The 19594-nt window shown below is 37.9% G+C and overlaps 1 protein-coding gene across 1 annotated transcript in view; it reads left to right on the forward strand.

The window, feature by feature from the left end:
• LOC132400596 (trifunctional enzyme subunit alpha, mitochondrial-like) overlaps nt 1–19594 on the forward strand; it is a 59931-nt gene that overhangs the window by 7273 nt on the left and 33064 nt on the right. Inside the window, exons 2-7 of the mRNA XM_059981696.1 lie at nt 9186–9227; nt 10454–10524; nt 11043–11176; nt 11875–12013; nt 13918–14037; nt 16674–16776. Coding sequence (XP_059837679.1) covers nt 9186–9227; nt 10454–10524; nt 11043–11176; nt 11875–12013; nt 13918–14037; nt 16674–16776 — 609 coding nt within the window. The remainder of the gene's footprint in view (nt 1–9185; nt 9228–10453; nt 10525–11042; nt 11177–11874; nt 12014–13917; nt 14038–16673; nt 16777–19594) is intronic.

A 19594-nucleotide genomic window follows, 5' to 3' on the forward strand; every position in this document is an offset into this window, starting at 1 on the left:
ATTTGGAAAGACTGAATAGGTTAGGACTGTATTCCTAAGAAAGTGGAAGATTAGGAGGTGGTTTGATATGTATCCAAAATTATGAGTGATATTGATAGGGTAAATGCGAGCTGGCTTTTTATCCACTGAGGTTGGGTGTGACAACAGCCAGAGATCATGGGTTAAGGGTGAAAGATGAAAAGTTTAACGGGAATATGAAAGGAAACTTCTTCACGCAGAGGGTCGTGAGAGTGTGGAAGGAGCTGCCAGCACAAGTGGTGCATGCAAGCTCGATTTCAATGTTTAAAAGAAGTTTGGATACGTACGTGGATGGTAGGATACCGTTCCCAGTACAGGTCGATGGGAGTAGACAGTGTAAATGGTTCAGCATGGACAGGTTGAACCGAAGGGCCTTTTTCTATGCTGTATTTTTCTATGACTCCGTATTCTTTTGGAAGTCACATTAGAATTCCAAGCCATGTTTCTTGTCAATAACTTTTTAATTGGTGTCTTTTGTAAATCAGCATTGTTGGAATGCTATATCAATAAAAGGAATAAAGGAATTTGTGAGTTTTGTTCCAGATCTAAAGTCTTCGTTTTCAACTCTTCTTTTTCCCAGTCATCCAAACGTTGTGCTGGCACATTAATGACAACAATGAATTTACCATTGATGACTATTTTTGCTGAGAAGTGGTATATGAAATGGATTGTTCTGCATTTTTAGGGTTGTGTGCAGAACCTTTGTTTTCAGAGGGCTGTATGATGCAGGTTGACAGGGATCTCAGATCCGCGGTGTACTTGGCAATAGATGTTCCAGAGATCTGAATAACCTACAAACAGCAGCTTTAGGCATTGCGAAAAGATGGCACCATCACTGTCTCTGCAAAGTCCTTCAAATTCACTGCAAACATCTCTAGCATTGTAGCCCTGGTTCCATTGAACTGGGCAGGCAACATTGTTAGCACACTCAACACCAGATTCGAGAAACAATATATTTGCAAGCTCTGTTGCCAGAAGAGATTTTCAGGCAGGAGGGGGGAAAAAATAAAAGATAAAACATTAAAAGATGCATTAGATGACGAGGTTTCCGCTCAAAACATCGACTTTTTGTTCTCCTCTGTAGATGCTGCCTAACCTGCGGAGTTCCTTCAGCACTTTGTGTGTGTGTGTGTGTGTGTGTGTTGCAAAATATGCAACATCTATGCACAGTTTGAACAGAAAAGAATGTATGAAATCATCCACCCCAACAGTGTCCAGTGTACTTTGCACTTGAACCCACAATCACTAGCAGACGTAAGGTCAGTCTTTTGGAAAGTGCATCCTAGAAAGCATCTGGCCAAGTCCTTAGATCCTGTGCAAATCAGCCAGCAGGGGTATTTGCAGACATTTTTCACTTCTCCCTGCTTCAATCTGTAGTTCTTACCTGTTTTAACACCACTATAAAACACGATAACATGCTTTAATAACTACTAGTAGTGTCTCTGACATCTACCAAAATGAAGTGATTTGAGAGTTTGGTCAGGGTGTGCCTTAACTCCAGACTTCCAGACAAACTGAACCCACTGCCGAAAGAGGATCTCAGTGGATGCCATTCGCTAGATCATCTCTGGAGCATCTGGACTGTAAGGACATCTCCTTCACACTCTGGTTTAGAACTACAACTGCAACTTCAACACTAAATCCAAGCAAATTCATCACCTAGAGCTGGACTGAGTAGTCAATATCTTCCTCTGCAATTGTATCATTGACTTCTGGGCCAACAGACCAATGTCAGTAAGGATAGGCGGCAGTGGCTACTTAAACACTGGTGCTCCACGAGGTGTGTCCTCAGCTCCGTACTCTATTCCCTGTACACTCATAACTACGTGGTCAAATACTGTTCCTAACTCTATAAGTTTGCAGATAATACCATCCGTAAGTTGGTAAAAATGGCAAAGCAATGGAGGGTGGAATTTAATTTTGAAAAATGTGAACTGACTAAAAAGTTTTTTTGTGATTTTTTTTATGGAAGTTCATCATCAAACAAACATTTCCATAAGATGTATTTCAGTCATTGTACATATATATCATATAATCATATACATCACAAATCTCCACAAAGTATTTATCTTGAGGTATACACTTATAGAAAAGAGTGGAAAGAAAAAAAAACAAGCACAAGGAAAAAACTATGTACAAGTAGGGAGTGATCTTTTTTTTTTACAACAGATTCATTGATTTGTGAGAATAAAATCAGGCCTATGAGGCATTATGTAGTTAAACCATTTTTCCCAGTATGAATCAAATTGTTCCAGCTTATGATTAACAGATGCTGTTATCTTCTCCATTTTGTAAATGTCCATTGTAATTTCCATCCATGTATTTAAAGTTGGGCTCTCCTGTGATAACCATTTCCTAGTAATAGTCTTTTTACCAGCCACCAACAGTATATTCATTAAATATTTATCTCTTTTCAACCATTCTTGAGGTATATATCTAAAATATATGGTCTCGCTCTCTAAGGGTATTTCATGTTTAAAGATGTCTTGTAGGGCATTGTGTATCCCCTCCCAATAGTTTTTGATAACGGGGCAGTCCCAAAAAATATGATAATGATTTGCACTTTGATTTCCACAATTTCTGCAGCAAACAGGGAGTTTACTATCATATGGGATTTCTGAGAGGGTGTAATAAAATATCTTATCAAGCTTTTCCATCCAAACTCCCTTCATTTCTGTGAACTGGTACACTTCCATTGATATCTCCATATTGTTGTCCATTCTTCCTCAGATATAATTATCCCTCCTTCCTTCTCCCATTTCGTTTTAATGTATGAGATCGAATGTGTTTTAAGATTTGACACCCCCTTATACATGCTTGAAATGATTCTACTACCGTTATCTGAATTATATGCTTTTCTAAGGAGCTCTATCAAGCATGTACATGCCTTGGTTACATTTTTAAGCGTCTTATTAACATATTGCCGCATCTGTAAATACCAATAGAAATCTTGTTTTTCTAAAAAGTGTTTCTCTTTAAGCATTTCAAAACTGAACAGTGTTCCTTCTTTCATTATGTTGCAAAGAAATGTTATTCCTTTAGCTGTCCAGTCCATAAATATAGCATCCAATTTATTTGGTGTAAAATCTGAGTCATATGCACACCATTTAAGAATTGCAATATCTCCCTCTGGATTATATTCTTTTATAGTAGTTTTCCATATTTTAAGAGTCAATTTCACCCATGGGTTATCAATAGTATTTATGTACCTTTGCAGGTTGTTAATCAGCCAAAATTGCTTGTATGGGGGTGGGAAGTACCCACTCCTCAATGTTTTTTCCATTGAGCGTCATATGATGGGTTGCACCAACATATCACAGCTCTCAACTGTGCTGCAAAATGATAATCTGTTAAAGAAGGTAGGCCCCCCCCCCCATTTTCCTTTGCTAATTGCAAAGTTTTGGGACAAACTCTAGGCCTTTTACCCTGCCTAATATACCTTGATAGCATCTTGTTCCATTCATTGAATTGATTTTGATTAATCTCTATTGGTAGGGTCTGAAAGAGATTTAACAGTCTGGGCAGTATATCCATTTTAATAGACTCAATCCTTGAACTGAGACTGAAAAAAGGAATCAGGTTCCATCTTGCCACATCTTCCTTAATTTTTACATAAAGGCTGATAATTACATTCTGATAATTTTGCCAAATCTTTTGGCATAATGATGCCCAAATATTTGAAAGACTCTGTGTGCCATGCCCAGGGGTATCGACTTTCAACTTCTCTTGGTGGGCTATAGTAATATGAAAGTAATTGGGTTTTATCTATGTTGATCTTGTATCCTGATAATTGACCATATTGTTCAAAGGATTGCATCAATTTAGGTAAAGAGTATGTTGGTTGCCCTAGGTAGATCAAAATGTCATCTGCATAACAAGCCAATTTATGCTCTGTCCCTTGAATAGTAATTCCCCTGATATCTTCATTTTTGTCTGATGTATTGAGCTAATGGTTCCAGATATAACGGGAAGAGTAGCGGTGACCATGCACAACCCTGTCTCATGCACTTTTCTAGTTTACAGAAAGGGGCACGAGTTTATAGTTTAAATATCCATTGATTTTAATCCTAGCAGTAGGATTGTCATATAGTGTCTGTATAGTTTTAATAATTGTGTCTTGGAAACAAAATCTATGTAAAACTCTGTAAAGAAAATTCCAATTAACCGAATAAAATGCTTTTTCAGCGTCCACACTTATCACTATTGCTTCAATTTTATTTTTTTGTATATGATCCATAATGTGACGTGTCCTTCGTATATTGTCTTGTGTCTGGCATTGTCGTATAAAACCTGTCTGATCGTTACGTATCAGTGTGGGTAGAAACTCCTCTAATCGTTTGGCCACAATGGAGGTAAATAATCTATAATCTACATTAAGAACGGATATTGGTCTAAATAACCCGCATTCCATATTATCCTTGCCTTCTTTCGGTATAGCTGAGATTATCACTTCCTTCCAACTGGGTGGCACTTGTGCCTTTTTTAGAGCCCAGTTCAGTGTGGGGAGTAAAACAGGAATTAACTCATTTTTAAATTCTTTGTACCACTCTGCCGTATACCCGTCTGATCCTGGTGACTTGCTTAATTTAAGCCTACTAATTGCAGCTTTTAATTCAACTTCAGTTATAGTCATCTTTCTATTTTGTTCTTTGCTTAAAGTGGGTAACTAGAGAATTCAAGAAGGTGTCAATTTGGATTATGCTTCCCCCTGGAACTTTGGAATACAGCGTTTTGTAAAACACTTCAAAAGCTTCTTGAATTTCACTTAGCTCATTTTTTATCATTTTCGTTCTTGGGTCCCTAATTCTATGAATTGTATTTTCTGCTATCTTTTTTTCTCAGTTTCCACGCCAGTATTTTCATAGATTTCGATCCACTTTCATAATATCTCTGTTTCAGAAACATTTTTTCCTGATTTCTTGCGTAGCCAAACTATTTATTTCATTCCTAATTCTTTTAATTTCCCCTAATGTATCCTGTGCCAAATTCAATTTGTGTTTTTTCTCTATTTCCTTCAGCCTATTTTGTAATTCCTCTGTTTTATTCATTTTTTTCTTATATGAAGATATCACTATAATTTTCCCTCTTAAGACCACCTTCAGAGTATCCCATAAAATGGGAGGTGAAACCTCTCCATTATCATTAAATTCTAAGTAGAGACCAATTTCTTTTTTAATTTGTTCCTTAAAGTATGGATCATTAAGTAGACTTGAATTTAGTTTCCAAATAGTATTCTTTGGTTGTAGGTCAAAATCAACAGATAAATATATAGGTGCATGGTCACTTACATCTATTGTTCCAATTCCACAGGTGTTTATTTTGTCCTTATCTTTTCCAAATGTTATGAAATAGTCTATTCTTGTATATACAGAATGGGGAGCAGAATAATGAGTGTAATCTCTTCTGTCAGGGAAAAGGTCCCTCCATATATCAATTAAACCAACATCCTCAAAAAGCGTATTAACTTTCTTATGTAAGGATTTTGTTTCATTGGTTTTTCTATTGGAAGAGTCTAAGTTTGTTTACAATTGTAAATTTAAGTCTCCCCCACATATCAGGAGACCTTCTGTTTCCATTACCATAATATCAGTAATTTTCTGAAAGAAACTAATATCACTTCCCAGGGGTGCGTATATATTCAATAGAGTAACTGAATTTCTGTCTATATTCCCCTTACCAGAATATATCTGCCCTCTTTGTCTCCCATTTAGAATACTTTTTCAAAATTTAGCTTACTTGAGATAAGAAAAGCAACTCCTCTCCTATGTCCTGATTTATATGAGGAGAAAAACAGATTAGTGAAGCCCATCCTCTTTAGTTTTTTTATGCTCATTATCACTGAAATGAGTTTCCTGTAAATATACTACATGGGCTTGTTATTTTTTTCATTTTGGATAAAATTCTCTTGCATTTGATTGGATTTAATAGCCCATTGACATTAAAAGAAATGAATTTTACCTTGTCCTTAGCCATCTGTATTTATCTGTCAATGTATCATTGAAATTAGAGTAAAACTTAATCAATCTACTCCTTGAACAAATAAGAACCAGGAAATGCAAATAAAAACAAAAATGGTAGCGAATGTGTGATTCCAAGGCTGAGGTCTCTAGTAGATGACCATGCGTTGAGCGAGAGGAAATGTTTAGCGGTGGGGGATAACCCCTCCTACTTGTGAGTTGAGGGCTCCCATTGCAGTATTCATAAAAGTCAGTGAACAAATCCATTACACAAAAGATTTCTCTGTGTACTCCTATATATATATATATATATATATATATATACACACACACACACACACACACACACACACACACACACACACACTCATTTTGGTGGGGAAAAAGGAGTAAGGGAGCGAATAAAGAATAAGAACTAAGTAATATAAAATCCACATTATAATAAGTATTTCTTGAGATAGGTATACCACCATGTACTTTTGCTTCCGTTTAGCTTCTCAACATTTTTAAAATTAGCCAAACCTTCTGAAGGGGGTGAGAATTGTCTTTGGGGAAACTCCCAGTCTCTTCCTGATATATTTCTCTCTGCCTCCTCCCATCTCCTGCCTTCTCGATTCCCGTACTATTTCTCAAGCGGAGCGGGATAATTCCTCAGCCAAGCTTTCCCTCGTTTTGGTCACGCTGACGGGCAACCCTCTGGCTTTCGTGTCTTTAGTTGCCTTTTCCACTGTCTGGTTTGACATCAGTGGTGGATAAATTAATGGAAAGTATTCTTGGAGATAGTATTAATAATTATCTGGATAGCCAGCATGGATTTGTGCGTGGAAGGTCATGTTTGACAAACCTTATTGAATTTTTTGAAGAAGTTACGAGGAATGTTGACGAGGGTAAGGCAGTGGATGTAGTCTATATGGACTTCAGCAAAGCCTTTGACAAATTTCCACATGGAAGGTTAGTTAAGAAGGTTCAGTCATTAGGTATTAATGCTGGAGTAATAAAATGGATTCAACAATGGCTAGATGGGAGATGCCAGAGAGTAGTGGTGGATAATTGTTTATCGGGATGGAGGCCGGTGACTAGCGGGGTGCCTCAGGGATCTGTTTTGGGCCCAATGTTGTTTGTAATATACATAAATGATCTGGATGATGGGGTGGTAAATTGGATTAGTAAGTAGGCCGATGATACTAAGGTAGGAGGTGTTGTGGATAATGAGGTGGGTTTTCAAAGCTTGCAGGGAGATTTATGCCGGTTAGAAGAATGGGCTGAACGTTGGCAGATGGAGTTTAATGCTGAGAAGTGTGAGGTTCTACATTTTGGCAGGAATAATCCAAATAGAACATACAGGGTAAATGGTAGGGCATTGAGGAATGCAGAGGAACAGAGAGATTTAGGAATAACAGTGCATAGTTCCCTGAAGGTGGAGTCTCATGTAGATAGGGTGGTGAAGAAGGCTTTTGGAACGCTGGCCTTTATAAATCAAAGCATTGAGTACAGAAGTTGGGATGTAATGTTAAAATTGTACAAGGCATTGGTAAGCCCAAATTTAGAATATTGTGTGCAGTTCTGGTCACCGAATTATAGGAAAGATATCAATAAATTAGAGAGAGTGCAGAGACGATTTACTAGGATGTAACCTGGGTTTCAGCACTTAAGTTACAGAGAAAGGTTGAACAAGTTAGGTCTCTATTCATTGGAGCGTAGAAGGTTGAGGGGGGATTTGATCGAGGTATTTAAAATTTTGAGAGGGATAGATAGAGTTGACGTGAATAGGCTGTTTCCATTGAGAGTAGGGGAGATTCAAACGAGAGGACATGATTTGAGAGTTAGGGGGCAGAAGTTTAAGGGAAACACGAGGGGGTATTTCTTTACTCAGAGAGTGATAGCTGTGTGGAATGAGCTTCCTGTAGAAGTAGTAGAGGCCAGTTCAGTTGTGTCATTTAAGGTAAAATTGGATAGGTATATGGACAGGAAAGGAGTGGAGGGTTATGGGCTGAGTGCGGGTAGGTGGGACTAGGTGAGATTAAGAGTTCGGCACGGACAAGGAGGGCCGAGATGGCCTGTTTCCATGCTGTGATTGTTATATGGTTATATGGTACAACCACATCCCGTTGTCATAAAACACTCGAAGTTTAGCAGGGTACGGAGTTTGAAATCTAATCTTTTTTTGCTTTAGTACTTGCTTTACTTCAGAGTATTCTTTGCATTTCTGCAGGACCACGGAGGGGTGTAATCTTGGTGGAAATATATTAATTTATCATCGAAAAACACTCCCTTCTTACCCCAGGCCCTTCAAAGAATCTCCGCCTTGGTGCTATACCGAAAGAACTTAATTATTATTGAGCATGGCTTTCTATCCTGGGTAAGTTTCGGGACGAGCACAGGATGGGCTCTTTTGGCTTGCAGCTTCATAGCCAAGGGAAGATCCAGCGTGTCCTGCAGTAACTTTCCGACAAACTCTGTCATAGACTAGCCCTCCGCTCCTTCGGGAACGTTGTAGGTTCTGATATTTTTCCACCATGATCTTTCCTCCAGCCTCGCCTCGCCAGCACGCAGTTGGGTAGGAGAGCCGTACACTGCACTCCTCTTAGCCAATGTGTCGCTTTTTTTATTTCCATTCCTTTTCCCCATTCTTGCCCCTCTTTTCAGTTCAAATATTTTTTGAAAAATATTATATTTGATGGGTTAACGGGGCTTAATAGGCATTTTTCTGGAGGAGCTAGTGACTTAAGCTGCCATTCTCAACGATGACGTCACCGGAAAACCTCAGCTGACTAAAAAGTTAAGATTTGTACAGTGATTGGTAGGACACTAAGTAGGACAAGAGCAGAGAGACTTAGTACATTTCCAAGGATCCCATAAGGTGCAGCATAGGTAGTTAAGATGCCTTATGGAATGGTTGCATTCATTACCTAGAGCATAGAATGTTAAAAGAGGAAGGTTATGGTACAGGGTGTAAATAATTTAATTTCAACCATTTAAGTGGTGAGTCCATACAATTAAAGCCAATGGCATTGGTACTCCAGGAATGTACTTTGAGGAAATTTCTGCTTTTCTTATATTGAATTTTAGTTATTCATGTGATTTATTGATGTAGAGAGTCAGCACAACTTAGTTTGGAATATATTAGTTCAAAAGAAGCCTGATTCTAAATTCCTCTGAGTTGACTTGTGTTAATTATTAAATTGAACTATTTTCATTTTTCTATTTTAGATAACTTCCATCGCTGTTTCACAGTTTCATCAATCATGATGGGTAAGTGCTTTTAATAATAGCATCAAAAATAAGTCGGTCATAAACCACTTCATATCAAGAACATTCACTGGGCACTGTGATGCTTTTGGTTCAAATATCAAATGCTATGAACAGATATTCCAGTTTACATACTACATTCAAATCCTCTGGCCTGTTTTTCAATATAAAATAACAATGGGGGAACAAAAAATCACTGCTAAAATCTGCAAAAGTTGGATATTTTTGTTCTGTTTTAATAATTTTGAATTAAATACTGAAAATTGTGATTTTCAGAATTTTCCTTCAACATTAGTGAGTTGGGGAAAAAAAAGCATTGATGGAATACAATTACTATTTGGAGATGGACTTTTAGAATTTTTTTACTTAATCTTTGTGTTAAACATCTCTTAAAATCAAATCAGCATTTCTACAGATGGTATGTATTTTGGGTTGCATTGCAAGAAGCTAAAAATTGAAAGCTTTACTTATGACATTGTATTGTGGATATTTGTTAGTAACTGATAACTTTTACACAAACAAGAATTGAAGCTACTAGGCAAAGATTTATAAAAGGCCGACAAATAATCAGTCCATATTTAGTTTCATTTCAAGTTAACCAAACCCATGCCCGAAGACAACTTTAGCTTTCATGGACAAAAATATCATTATTTTTTAGAAAAAGCAACCTTTGCATATGAAATCTTTTTTATGAATATTACAAATAATATGAAATAAATGGAAAATGGATGAAGAGTTAAACTCTTGCACTTCAACAAGATGTTTCTATATTTTAATGGACCACAAACTATATTATGTAATCACCACTGTAATAGTTTTACAACCTTAGTACATTCTGTATTTGTTTATTTTTGTGACTTTTTTTTCAAGGTGTAGTTTTGATGCTTAACAAGCAGTTTATTATGATAGTAATTGAAAATGATATTTGATATCCTTGTATACCAGGATGAATTTCTATTAACTCAGTTAAAAGACTTCCTTTGGAATGTTGATGCAGAGTTCAATTGCATTGCCTAGAATTAAAGTATTTGGAAACTTTTTTTAAAGCTACGATAAAAGAACAGAAAAATGTTGGAAATTTTTGGAGTTGAGGCAGCAGCTTTATTCACTGACAACACGTACAATTGAGAGATGGCATTGCAAGCAAGAGACAGTTTTGGAAACTTAGGAGAACTCTAGGAATTGTTTTTAAAAAAAGAAAAATGAAGTTCCTATTGCCTTTCTTATAGAGAGGACCCATGTCAACTATGAAGTCAAAAGTGATGTTGCAGTTGTACGGTTTAACACACCAAATTCCAAGGTAAGAATTAAGTTGAGCATTTAATAATGATTGACTGCTGAGTGACTTAAATTACCAGTTCATCAACTCTCTTGAATTTATTCAGATCCAGTGCTCTCAGAAAGTGATAAGTAAAAGCTTTTAATGTTCTAGAATATTTTCAAAAGCATTGACAAAGGCCTATCATATGCAAAGGGTCCAGCACGAAAATCTTTCAGCTCAGTATAAAATTGTACAACGTGGAAATAATGAAGATTATTATAAGAATTGGTGTTTATTGAGGTATCTGATCCTATGCTTTTGAATGTCAAGTGCATATTGGAAATTAAGTCTTGAGATATCCAGTGAAATAATGAGACCCTTCATTGGGACTTGGCCAGAAATGTGGACTGTTTATTCTTTTCTGTACATGCAGCCTGATGTGCTGAATTCTTCCAGCATTTTGTATGTGTTACTCTGGATTTCCAGATCTGCAGAATCTCTTGCGTTTATATGTGACTTGAGTGATTTGAAATTTGTTTCCTTTTCATTCTGTTTAGGTTAACACTCTATCCCAAAAGCTACAGTCAGAATTTACTGATGTGATGAATGAAGTCTGGGCAAATGATTCAGTCAGAAGCATTGTACTTATCTCATCAAAACCGGGTTGCTTTATCGCTGGCGCTGACATCAAGTATGTTGCATTTTTTAAATTTATTTCCAAACATTGCACAAGGAATTATTTGCAGGACTAGAAGAGCAGTGGTGTGAGACCAGTTGTTCCAAAGATCTGACAGTCAAGAAGTCTGTAGGCCCTCCTTGTATGATGTAAAATTCTCATATTATTTTTTGCGATATGATATACAGTTTTTCCCTTTTTTTGGTTTATTTCCTGTCCATATTGCTTCTTTTCCTCTTTTTTTTAAACTTAGCTTTTTTAAAGCTGTTACTCATAGCATTTGTTTTCCTACCAGTTTTAATTTTGAAGAGTGTGAGAAAGTTGCTTTCTTGACAGATTATCTTTATTGCATTCTTAAAGGGAAAAGAAAACTTTGCGAAATGTACAGTTTAAGAATTTACTCTGTGTGGTCTGAATTAAGTAATCAAGAAACAATAATTTCTAATTCGATCAACATTTTAAAAATATATAAATGTTTTTTGGGTTATGTTGAAGCCTTTGATTCTATTGCAGTCTCCAAAAGTAGATTTTTAAAAGTAGATTCTATTGAAGTCTCCAAAAAATTATTTATTGGTCCAATATAAATTAGGCTCTTAGCAAGAAGTTGGCATTGACTGCAGTATTGTTAAATCCTATGAATGCGAAAAATGTTGCTCTGTAAGTGGGTTATATTTGTATTAAATGTAGTCGCACAAAACTTGTTCTCTTTGCAGTATGATAAAGGAGTGTAAAACTGCTGAAGAGGTGGTTTGTTTATCTCAAGAAGGACAGAAAATGTTTGAGAAGATTGAAGGGTCCACTAAACCAATTGTCGCTGCTATCAATGGTTCCTGTCTGGGTGGCGGTCTTGAGGTATGGGCTTTGTTCCTTCTTTGTTATGTGCAATCTAACTAGTTGCAGAGAAACTAGGAGAAAAGGCTTGAAGCTAATGGTCACCACTGTCTCCCAACATCAGTCAAACCCTTTACTCCTCCCCCATCTATCAGAACCTGTCTATCATGTTGCAGCCTTCCTCAGTCCACCAATCATTGCAGACTCCCCTTCTCTTCTTCACACTGATTGCCTCTCCACTCTCAGTTTTAATGCAATGTTTCAACCTGAAACATCACTGATTCCTTTCCTCTCACAGATGCTACCTGAGTTAGTCCAGTAGATGCTTTGTAGCTCCAGAGTAAATCTACATATGCTTATTTATGCATTATGATGTTGTTCCATATAAATCTGTCTTGAATGAATTGCATCTCCCATCTAAGAGGCATTTACCTCAATGTTCTGAATTCCTTCAAAAAATTTTGCATTGGTTCAGTGTTTCTTCCTGTTTTGCTATTATTATTTTCTTGCTTTTGAAAGGTGGACTTTTCTAATTGTTTAAATCAAAACTTATATACACTTCCCTTTCCCCACAATATACTTAAAGTAAGATATAATTATTGAAGCATTTAAGTACTGAATTGATGTTGTTTTGATCACACTCATTGATTATAGTTTTATAGGAAAATGTGATTCTTGCTGGAGAGAGTGAAGAGTAAATTTTCACTAAGATGTTTAAGGACTATACATCATAGAGTTATGGAGTTATACAGCAAGGAACCAGGCCCTTCAGCCCAATTGGTCAATGCTGACCAAGATGCCCAATGTAACCAAGTCCCATTTGTCTGCATTTGGCCCATAACCTTCATGGGGAGAGATTGAATAGGCAGTTTTCTAGAAGTGAATGATCTGAGGGGTGACCCTCGGAAGAAAGAAGTATGTAGGATTATGAGAGGCATAGATAGGGGAGGTAGTCAAAATCTTTTCCCCATAGTACCAAAAACAAGGTAGTTTAAGGTGAGAGGAAGAAGTTTTAAAGGGATCTAAAGTTTAAGTACTTTTCAGAGAGTAATTGATCTCTCAAAGTTGCTGCTAGAACTAGTGGTAGAATCAGATATGATTACTACATATAGAAGGCATTTAGACAAGCACAGATGGGCAAAACATTGAAAGATACTGTAGTCCTAATGTGGGCAGAATGGTTTAGATGGAATAAAAGGCTGGCATGAACATGTGTTGAAGAGCCTGTTTCAGGAATGTATACAGCTAGTTTTAGAGGAAATTTTGTCAGGAATTTTGTTATTCTTTATCTTGACTGAATTGTTATTTTTTTCATTCATGATTATCTTTGCCTTTTGATAAGCGAACTCAGTAACTTGTGTTTTGCACTTACCCTTATAAATTTTGGTATAAGTCAAGATCTTGTTCTATACATCACTATTTCATTTTCAGTTTTGGAACTAAAGAAATCCATGATTAACTGAAATCATCAAAATATTTAAAAGTATAATTTTTATGCAGTGATGGTTTTGATTTAATTTCATGTGATTTTTCCAATCTGAAATGGAATTTTTTCTTCTTCTTAAGCTCACTGCCCTGCTGGGGCACAGGTCATTGACAGCAGCTCATAAGAGTCTTCTGTTCTGATCCAGTAGAAGGTTGATCAGCCCTGTGGGTTCTGCTTTCACCACAGAATTTCATATGTCTCCTAGATGAAGATCGTTCCTCGCCCAGGAATGCAGCTGTCATTGTGGAGTTAGAAATGGAATATGATGAACATCATTTGAGTTGATGTGATTTAATTGATATATGCATAAATCTGTGATATATTGCTGAGGAAATTGTGATTGCTTTCAGTTTTGTGCTTAAATGGTAATGTAGCACTCTACACAAATAGCTTATTGCAACACCTATCACTGGAACTAAATTATTGAATGTGCTTATAGGTCGCAATTGCCTGCCATTACAGGATAGCAACAAAGGACAATAAGACAGTCCTAGGCACTCCAGAAGTCATGCTTGGTTTACTGCCAGGAGCTGGTGGTACTCAGCGATTGCCAAAGATGGTAAGTAAGTCTACTATGCAAATACGATTGCAGTAACAACCAAAATAACTGAGTTCAGTGATGCTTTTCTTATTTGTCAAATTCATAATCAAATAACCTAGTGTAGCTTAAGTAGTGGGAAAAATGGACTTGATGAGTCTATTATGCACCATTTTAGGTTTCATTGTAGCTTAGAATATGTCTTTTAGATGTAACTGAAAGAGAAGATATGGTCATTTTATTCCAAAAATATTCACACAAAGCATGTTGATTGTTGAGATTTTAAGACCTCTTGAAGTGTTTTACTTTGCATAAAAAGAATAGTCTTTTAAATTTGCCTCCAACTTACACCCTGCCCTCAAGTTTACCTGGTTTATTTCCGACACCTCCTGCCCCTTTCTCCATCTCTCTGTCTCTCTCCACTGATAGATACTGATGAGACAGTTTGTATCTACTGATATCTTTTATCAACCTGCTGATTCTCACAGCTACCTGGACTATACTTCTTCCCACCCTGTCACTTGTAAAAATACCATCCCTTTCTCTCAATTCTTTTGTCTCTGCCACATCTGCTCTCAAGATGATGCTTTTCATTCCAGAACGAATGAGATGTCCTCCTCCTTCAGAGAAAGGGGCTTTCCTTCCTCCACCTTCAATGCTGCCCCATCCACATCTCTTTCACGTACGTCTGTCCTCACCCCAACCACCTCGACCCCACCGGGGATAGGGTTCCTCTTGTACTAACCTACCACCCCACCAGCCTCTGCATCCGGCACATAATTCTCTGTTACTTCTGCCATCTCCAAAAGGATCCCACCACCAAGCACATCTTTACCTCTCCACCCCGCCCCCCCACTTTCCGCGGGGATCGCTCCCTTCACATCTTTCTTGTCCATTCATCCTTCCCCACTGATCTCCCTCCTGGTACTTACCATTGCAAGCGGACCAAGTGCCACACCTACCTCTGCACCTCCTTCCTCACTATCATTCAGGGGCCCAAGCAGTCCTTCCAGGTGAGGCGACACTTCACCTGTCAGTCTGTTGGGGGTCATCTGCTATGTCAGGTACTCCTGCTATGGCCTCCTGTATATCAGTAAGACTGCTTTGCCGAACACCTACTCCCTGTCTGTCAATAAAAGTGGGATCTCCCGATGGCCACCCATTTCAATTCTGCTTCCCATTCCAACATGTCAGACCATGGCCTCCTGTACTGCTGTGATGAGGACACACTCAGGTTATGTTCCATCTGGGTAGCCTCCAACCTATTGGAATGAACATCAATTTCTTAAACTTCCAGTAATTCCTCCACCTTCACCATTCTGCATTCCTGTTTCTCCCTCTTTCACCTGATCTCCTTACCTGCCCGTCACCACTCTCTGGTGCTCATCCCCTTATTGCAATGGCCTTCTGTTCTCTCCTGTCAGATTTTCCCCCAGTCAACTACCCAGTCCTTTACTTCACCCCACCCCCTTTCCTGGTTGCATCTATCACCTACTACCTTGTACTCTTCCTCCCCTCCCCCACCTTCCCCTGACTTCTCTCTTTTTTTAGTCCTGATGAAGGGTTTCATTTGAAACATTGAATGTTTACTCTTTCCATAGATGTTGCCTAGCCTGCTGAGTTCCTCCAGCATTTTGTGTGTATTACTTTGATTTCCAGCAACTGTGGATTTTCTCTGGCTTGTGACTCTAAAATGTGTTAGAAATGAAATAAGAGAATGAGGGGTAACTATTGTTCCAATGTTTAAAAAAAAATCCAAACAAAGTGTCTACATGTATATAGTATAAAGTATAACTAAATGTGCAAGGTAGGAAACATCCATCCAGAGACAGAGAAGCAGCTTCAGCGGCAGGTTGCTGTCAATGCAATGCTCCTCAGACAGGATGAAGAGATCATTACTCCCGAACGCCATTGGGCTCTATAATTCAACCACCGGGGCAAGACATGTTAAAGTGCCGGAGTTAGGACTAAGCTTAAGTTACCACTCAATGCACTTTAGTAAACTATTTAAGAACTTTTTAAAAGCTATTTATTAATGCTTTTTTGGGAGGGTGATTTTAGATGCATATATTTATACTGAGTTAAATACTGTATGTAATTAGTTTTGCTACAATAAGTGTATGGGACACTGGAAAAATGTTGAATTTCCCCTTGGGGATGAATAAAGTATCTGTCTATCTATCTATCTAGTCAAAATAATTTAAAAATCACATCAAGTTTAATTATTATTCAACCATATATGGATACAGCCGAACGAAGCAGCGATCCTCTGAGGCTAAGCTGCAAGTCCAAGACCCTAAGCTGATGATACATCAATTTGAGCTAGCAAATTGATGGCACAGTTTCTGGCTCAAAAACATAGTAGATAAAATTTTAAGGAAAAAAAGCATGAGTTGAAAACAGCTTTCAAAGAAGAAAGTTATGATCATCCTTACTGAGTTATTTGGACAGACAAATAATATACAGATTTATTATGCTAGCATGATATACAATAAACACTGGACAAGAGAATTGAAGGATATAAAATGATAGAATTGAAGATAATAGCTTATCTGGAACATAAACTGGTATTAACCATTTTGGCTAGATGGCCTGTTTCTCTGCTGTACATTGAATACAATTCAATATTCTAATTTCTTGCCTTAAATTATTATCAGATTGGGCTTCCTAATGCTCTTGACATCATGTTGACTGGGAAAAACATTCGAGCTGATAAAGCCAAGAAGATGGGTTTGGTGGACCATTTAGTTTCTCCCCTGGGTAAGTTTATACTTCTGAGAAATCCTAGATTTAACAATGGGTGAAAAAAAGTTGAAGTTTTTTTCCCCCCCTTCAAATAGACTGAAAGTCTGAACCTGCCATAATTGGGCTGGATCATGCTTGATTCGCCTGCACTTCACATGCATTCCGTGATGCTATAATAAATCTACAGGCCATGTTACTTAAGTTGTTGCATGAGGTAGAACAGTCGACAATTTGAAGCCCTGTTTTACAGCTTGTGCATTTGTTTAATCAGGGTAGTTGGTCATTTGGAAACAATTGAAGTAGTAAAATGGATTCCACATTGGCTGGATGGGAGATGCCGGAGAGTAGTGGTGGATAACTGTTTGTCAGGTTGGAGGCCAGTAACTAGTGGTGTGCCTCAGGGATCTGTACTGGATCCAATGTTTGTCATATACATTAATGATCTGGATGATGGGGTGGTAAATTGGATTAGTAAGTATGCAGATGATACTAAGGTAGGTGGCGTTGTGGATAATGAAGTAGGTTTTCAAAGCTTGCACAGACATTTAGGCCAGTTAGAAGAGTGGGCTGAGCAATGGCATATGGAGTTTAATGCTGATAAGCGTGAGGTGCTACATTTTGGTAGGAATAATCAAAATAGGACATACATGGTAAACGGTAGGGCAATGAGGAATGCAGTAGAACAGAGTGATCTAGGAATAATGGTGCATAGTTCCTTGAAGGTGGAATCTCATGTGGATAGGGTGGTGAAGAAAGCTTTTGGTTTGCTGGCCTTTATAAATCGGAGCATTGAGTGTAGAAGTTGGGATGTAATGTTAAAATTGTACAAGGCATTGGTGAGGTCAAATTTGGAGTATTGTGTACAGTTCTGGTCACTGAACTATAGGAAATATGGCAACAAAATAGAGAGAGTACAGAGGAGATTTACTAGAATGTTACCTGGGTTTCAGCACCTAAGTTACAGAGAAAGGTTGAACAAGTTAGATCTTTATACTTTGGAGTGTAGAAGGTTGAGGGGGGTCTTGATAAATGTATTTAAAATTATGAGGGGGATAGATAGGGGATAGAGGGGGATAGGCTTTTTCCATTGAGAGTAGGGGAGATTCAAACAAGAGGACATGAGTTGAGAGTTAAGGGGCTTAGGGGTAATTTAAAAGTTTAGGGGTAACACGAGGGGGGAACTTCTTTACTCAGAGAGTGGTAGCTGTGTGGATCGAGCTTCCAGTAGAAGTGGTAGTGGCAGGTTCAATTTTGTCATTTAAAAAAAATTGGATAGGTATCTGGACAGGAAAGGAATGGAGGGTTATGGGCTGAGTGCAGGTAGGTGGGACTAGGTGAGAGTAAGCATTCAGCACGGACTAGAAGATGGCCTGTTTCTGTGCTGTAATTGTTATATGGTTATAGAATTGAATAGATTTAAGTGATTAAAATCAATTAGAAATGATTTGAAATTAAAAGTTGGAAAATTTAATTTAAAGCATTTATCTGATAAAAATTAAAAGCTTTAAAATTAAACTAAATCAAGAATACAAACCACTTTACCAACAAAGCATCTATTTAGATGTCAAATAAGATCGCATGGCTCCCATAAATATAGAGACATAGCATTAGAGCAAAATTTGGATCATGAGACATCCACAATTCAGCACAATTGAGACTCACAATCCACTAAAATACCCAGTTCTAGCTTTCTCCACATGTCTTAATCTCTATGACATCAAGAAATGTATCTGCGTCCTTGACTATTTTAAATGAGTTGGCCTTGGCTGCATTTGGTGGCAGAAAATTCCACAGGTTCACCATCCGGTGGATGAAGAAGCTGCTTCTCATCTGAGTTTTAAAGTCCATACCAGAAGCTTTGACCCCAGTTCTACATCCTCCATGTACCTCATCCTGTTAGATCTTTATACATATCCATGAGATTCCACTTTCATTCTTTTCTAAAGAGAATATATCCAACAAGCAACCCACTTATTTTAACACTAGCCTAATTACAGGACAATTTACAATGACCATTTAATCTACTAACTGGTACGTTTTTCAACTGTGGGAGGAAACTGGGGCACTGGAGACAACATACAAACTCCTTACAGTTGGCGCTGGAATTGAACTCCGAATTCTGGAACACCTCAAGCTGTAATAGTGTTGCACTGATCACTGTGCTACCACAGTGCCCTTAGGCCTAATCTACCCAATTTCTCCTTGTTACATTCTGCCTTTATAGAATCAATTTCAAATACTTTATAAGCTCCATCCATGTTAAAAAGACCTTATTAGATAAGGAGACCAAATCTTCACACAAAGCTCTAGGTGGGTTCCTGTCCAAGGCCCTGTATAATTGCACAAATGCATCCTAGCTATTGTAGCCATTGGTGAGGTCCAAGAGGACTAGCAAGTGGCCAATATTATACCCCAATTTAAGAAGGAACTAAGGGAAAATCTTAACTATAGACCAGAGTCTCGTGTCAGTTATAGAGAAATTGCTGGAGAAAATCCTTAGGGATAAGATGTATGAGCAATTGGAAGCTCATGGCCTAATTAGGGAGAGCTAGCATGGCTTTATGTATGGCATGTCATGCCTTACGAACTTGTTTGAGTTTTTTGACAAGGTGTTGAGGGAGATTGATCAGAGTAGGGCAGTGGATGTTATATACATGGATTTTAGTAAGGCATTTTACCAACAGGACCCCACCACTAAGGACATCTTTCCCTCTCTACCCATCTCTGCTTTTCACAGGGATCATTCCCTCTGTGACTGCCTGGTCCACTTATCCCTCCCCACAGATCTCCCACCTGGTACTTATCCCTGTAAGCACAAGTGCTACACCTGTCC

The sequence above is a fragment of the Hypanus sabinus genome, chromosome 10, assembly GCF_030144855.1.
Source record: "Hypanus sabinus isolate sHypSab1 chromosome 10, sHypSab1.hap1, whole genome shotgun sequence".
NCBI classification, from domain to species: domain Eukaryota; kingdom Metazoa; phylum Chordata; class Chondrichthyes; order Myliobatiformes; family Dasyatidae; genus Hypanus; species Hypanus sabinus.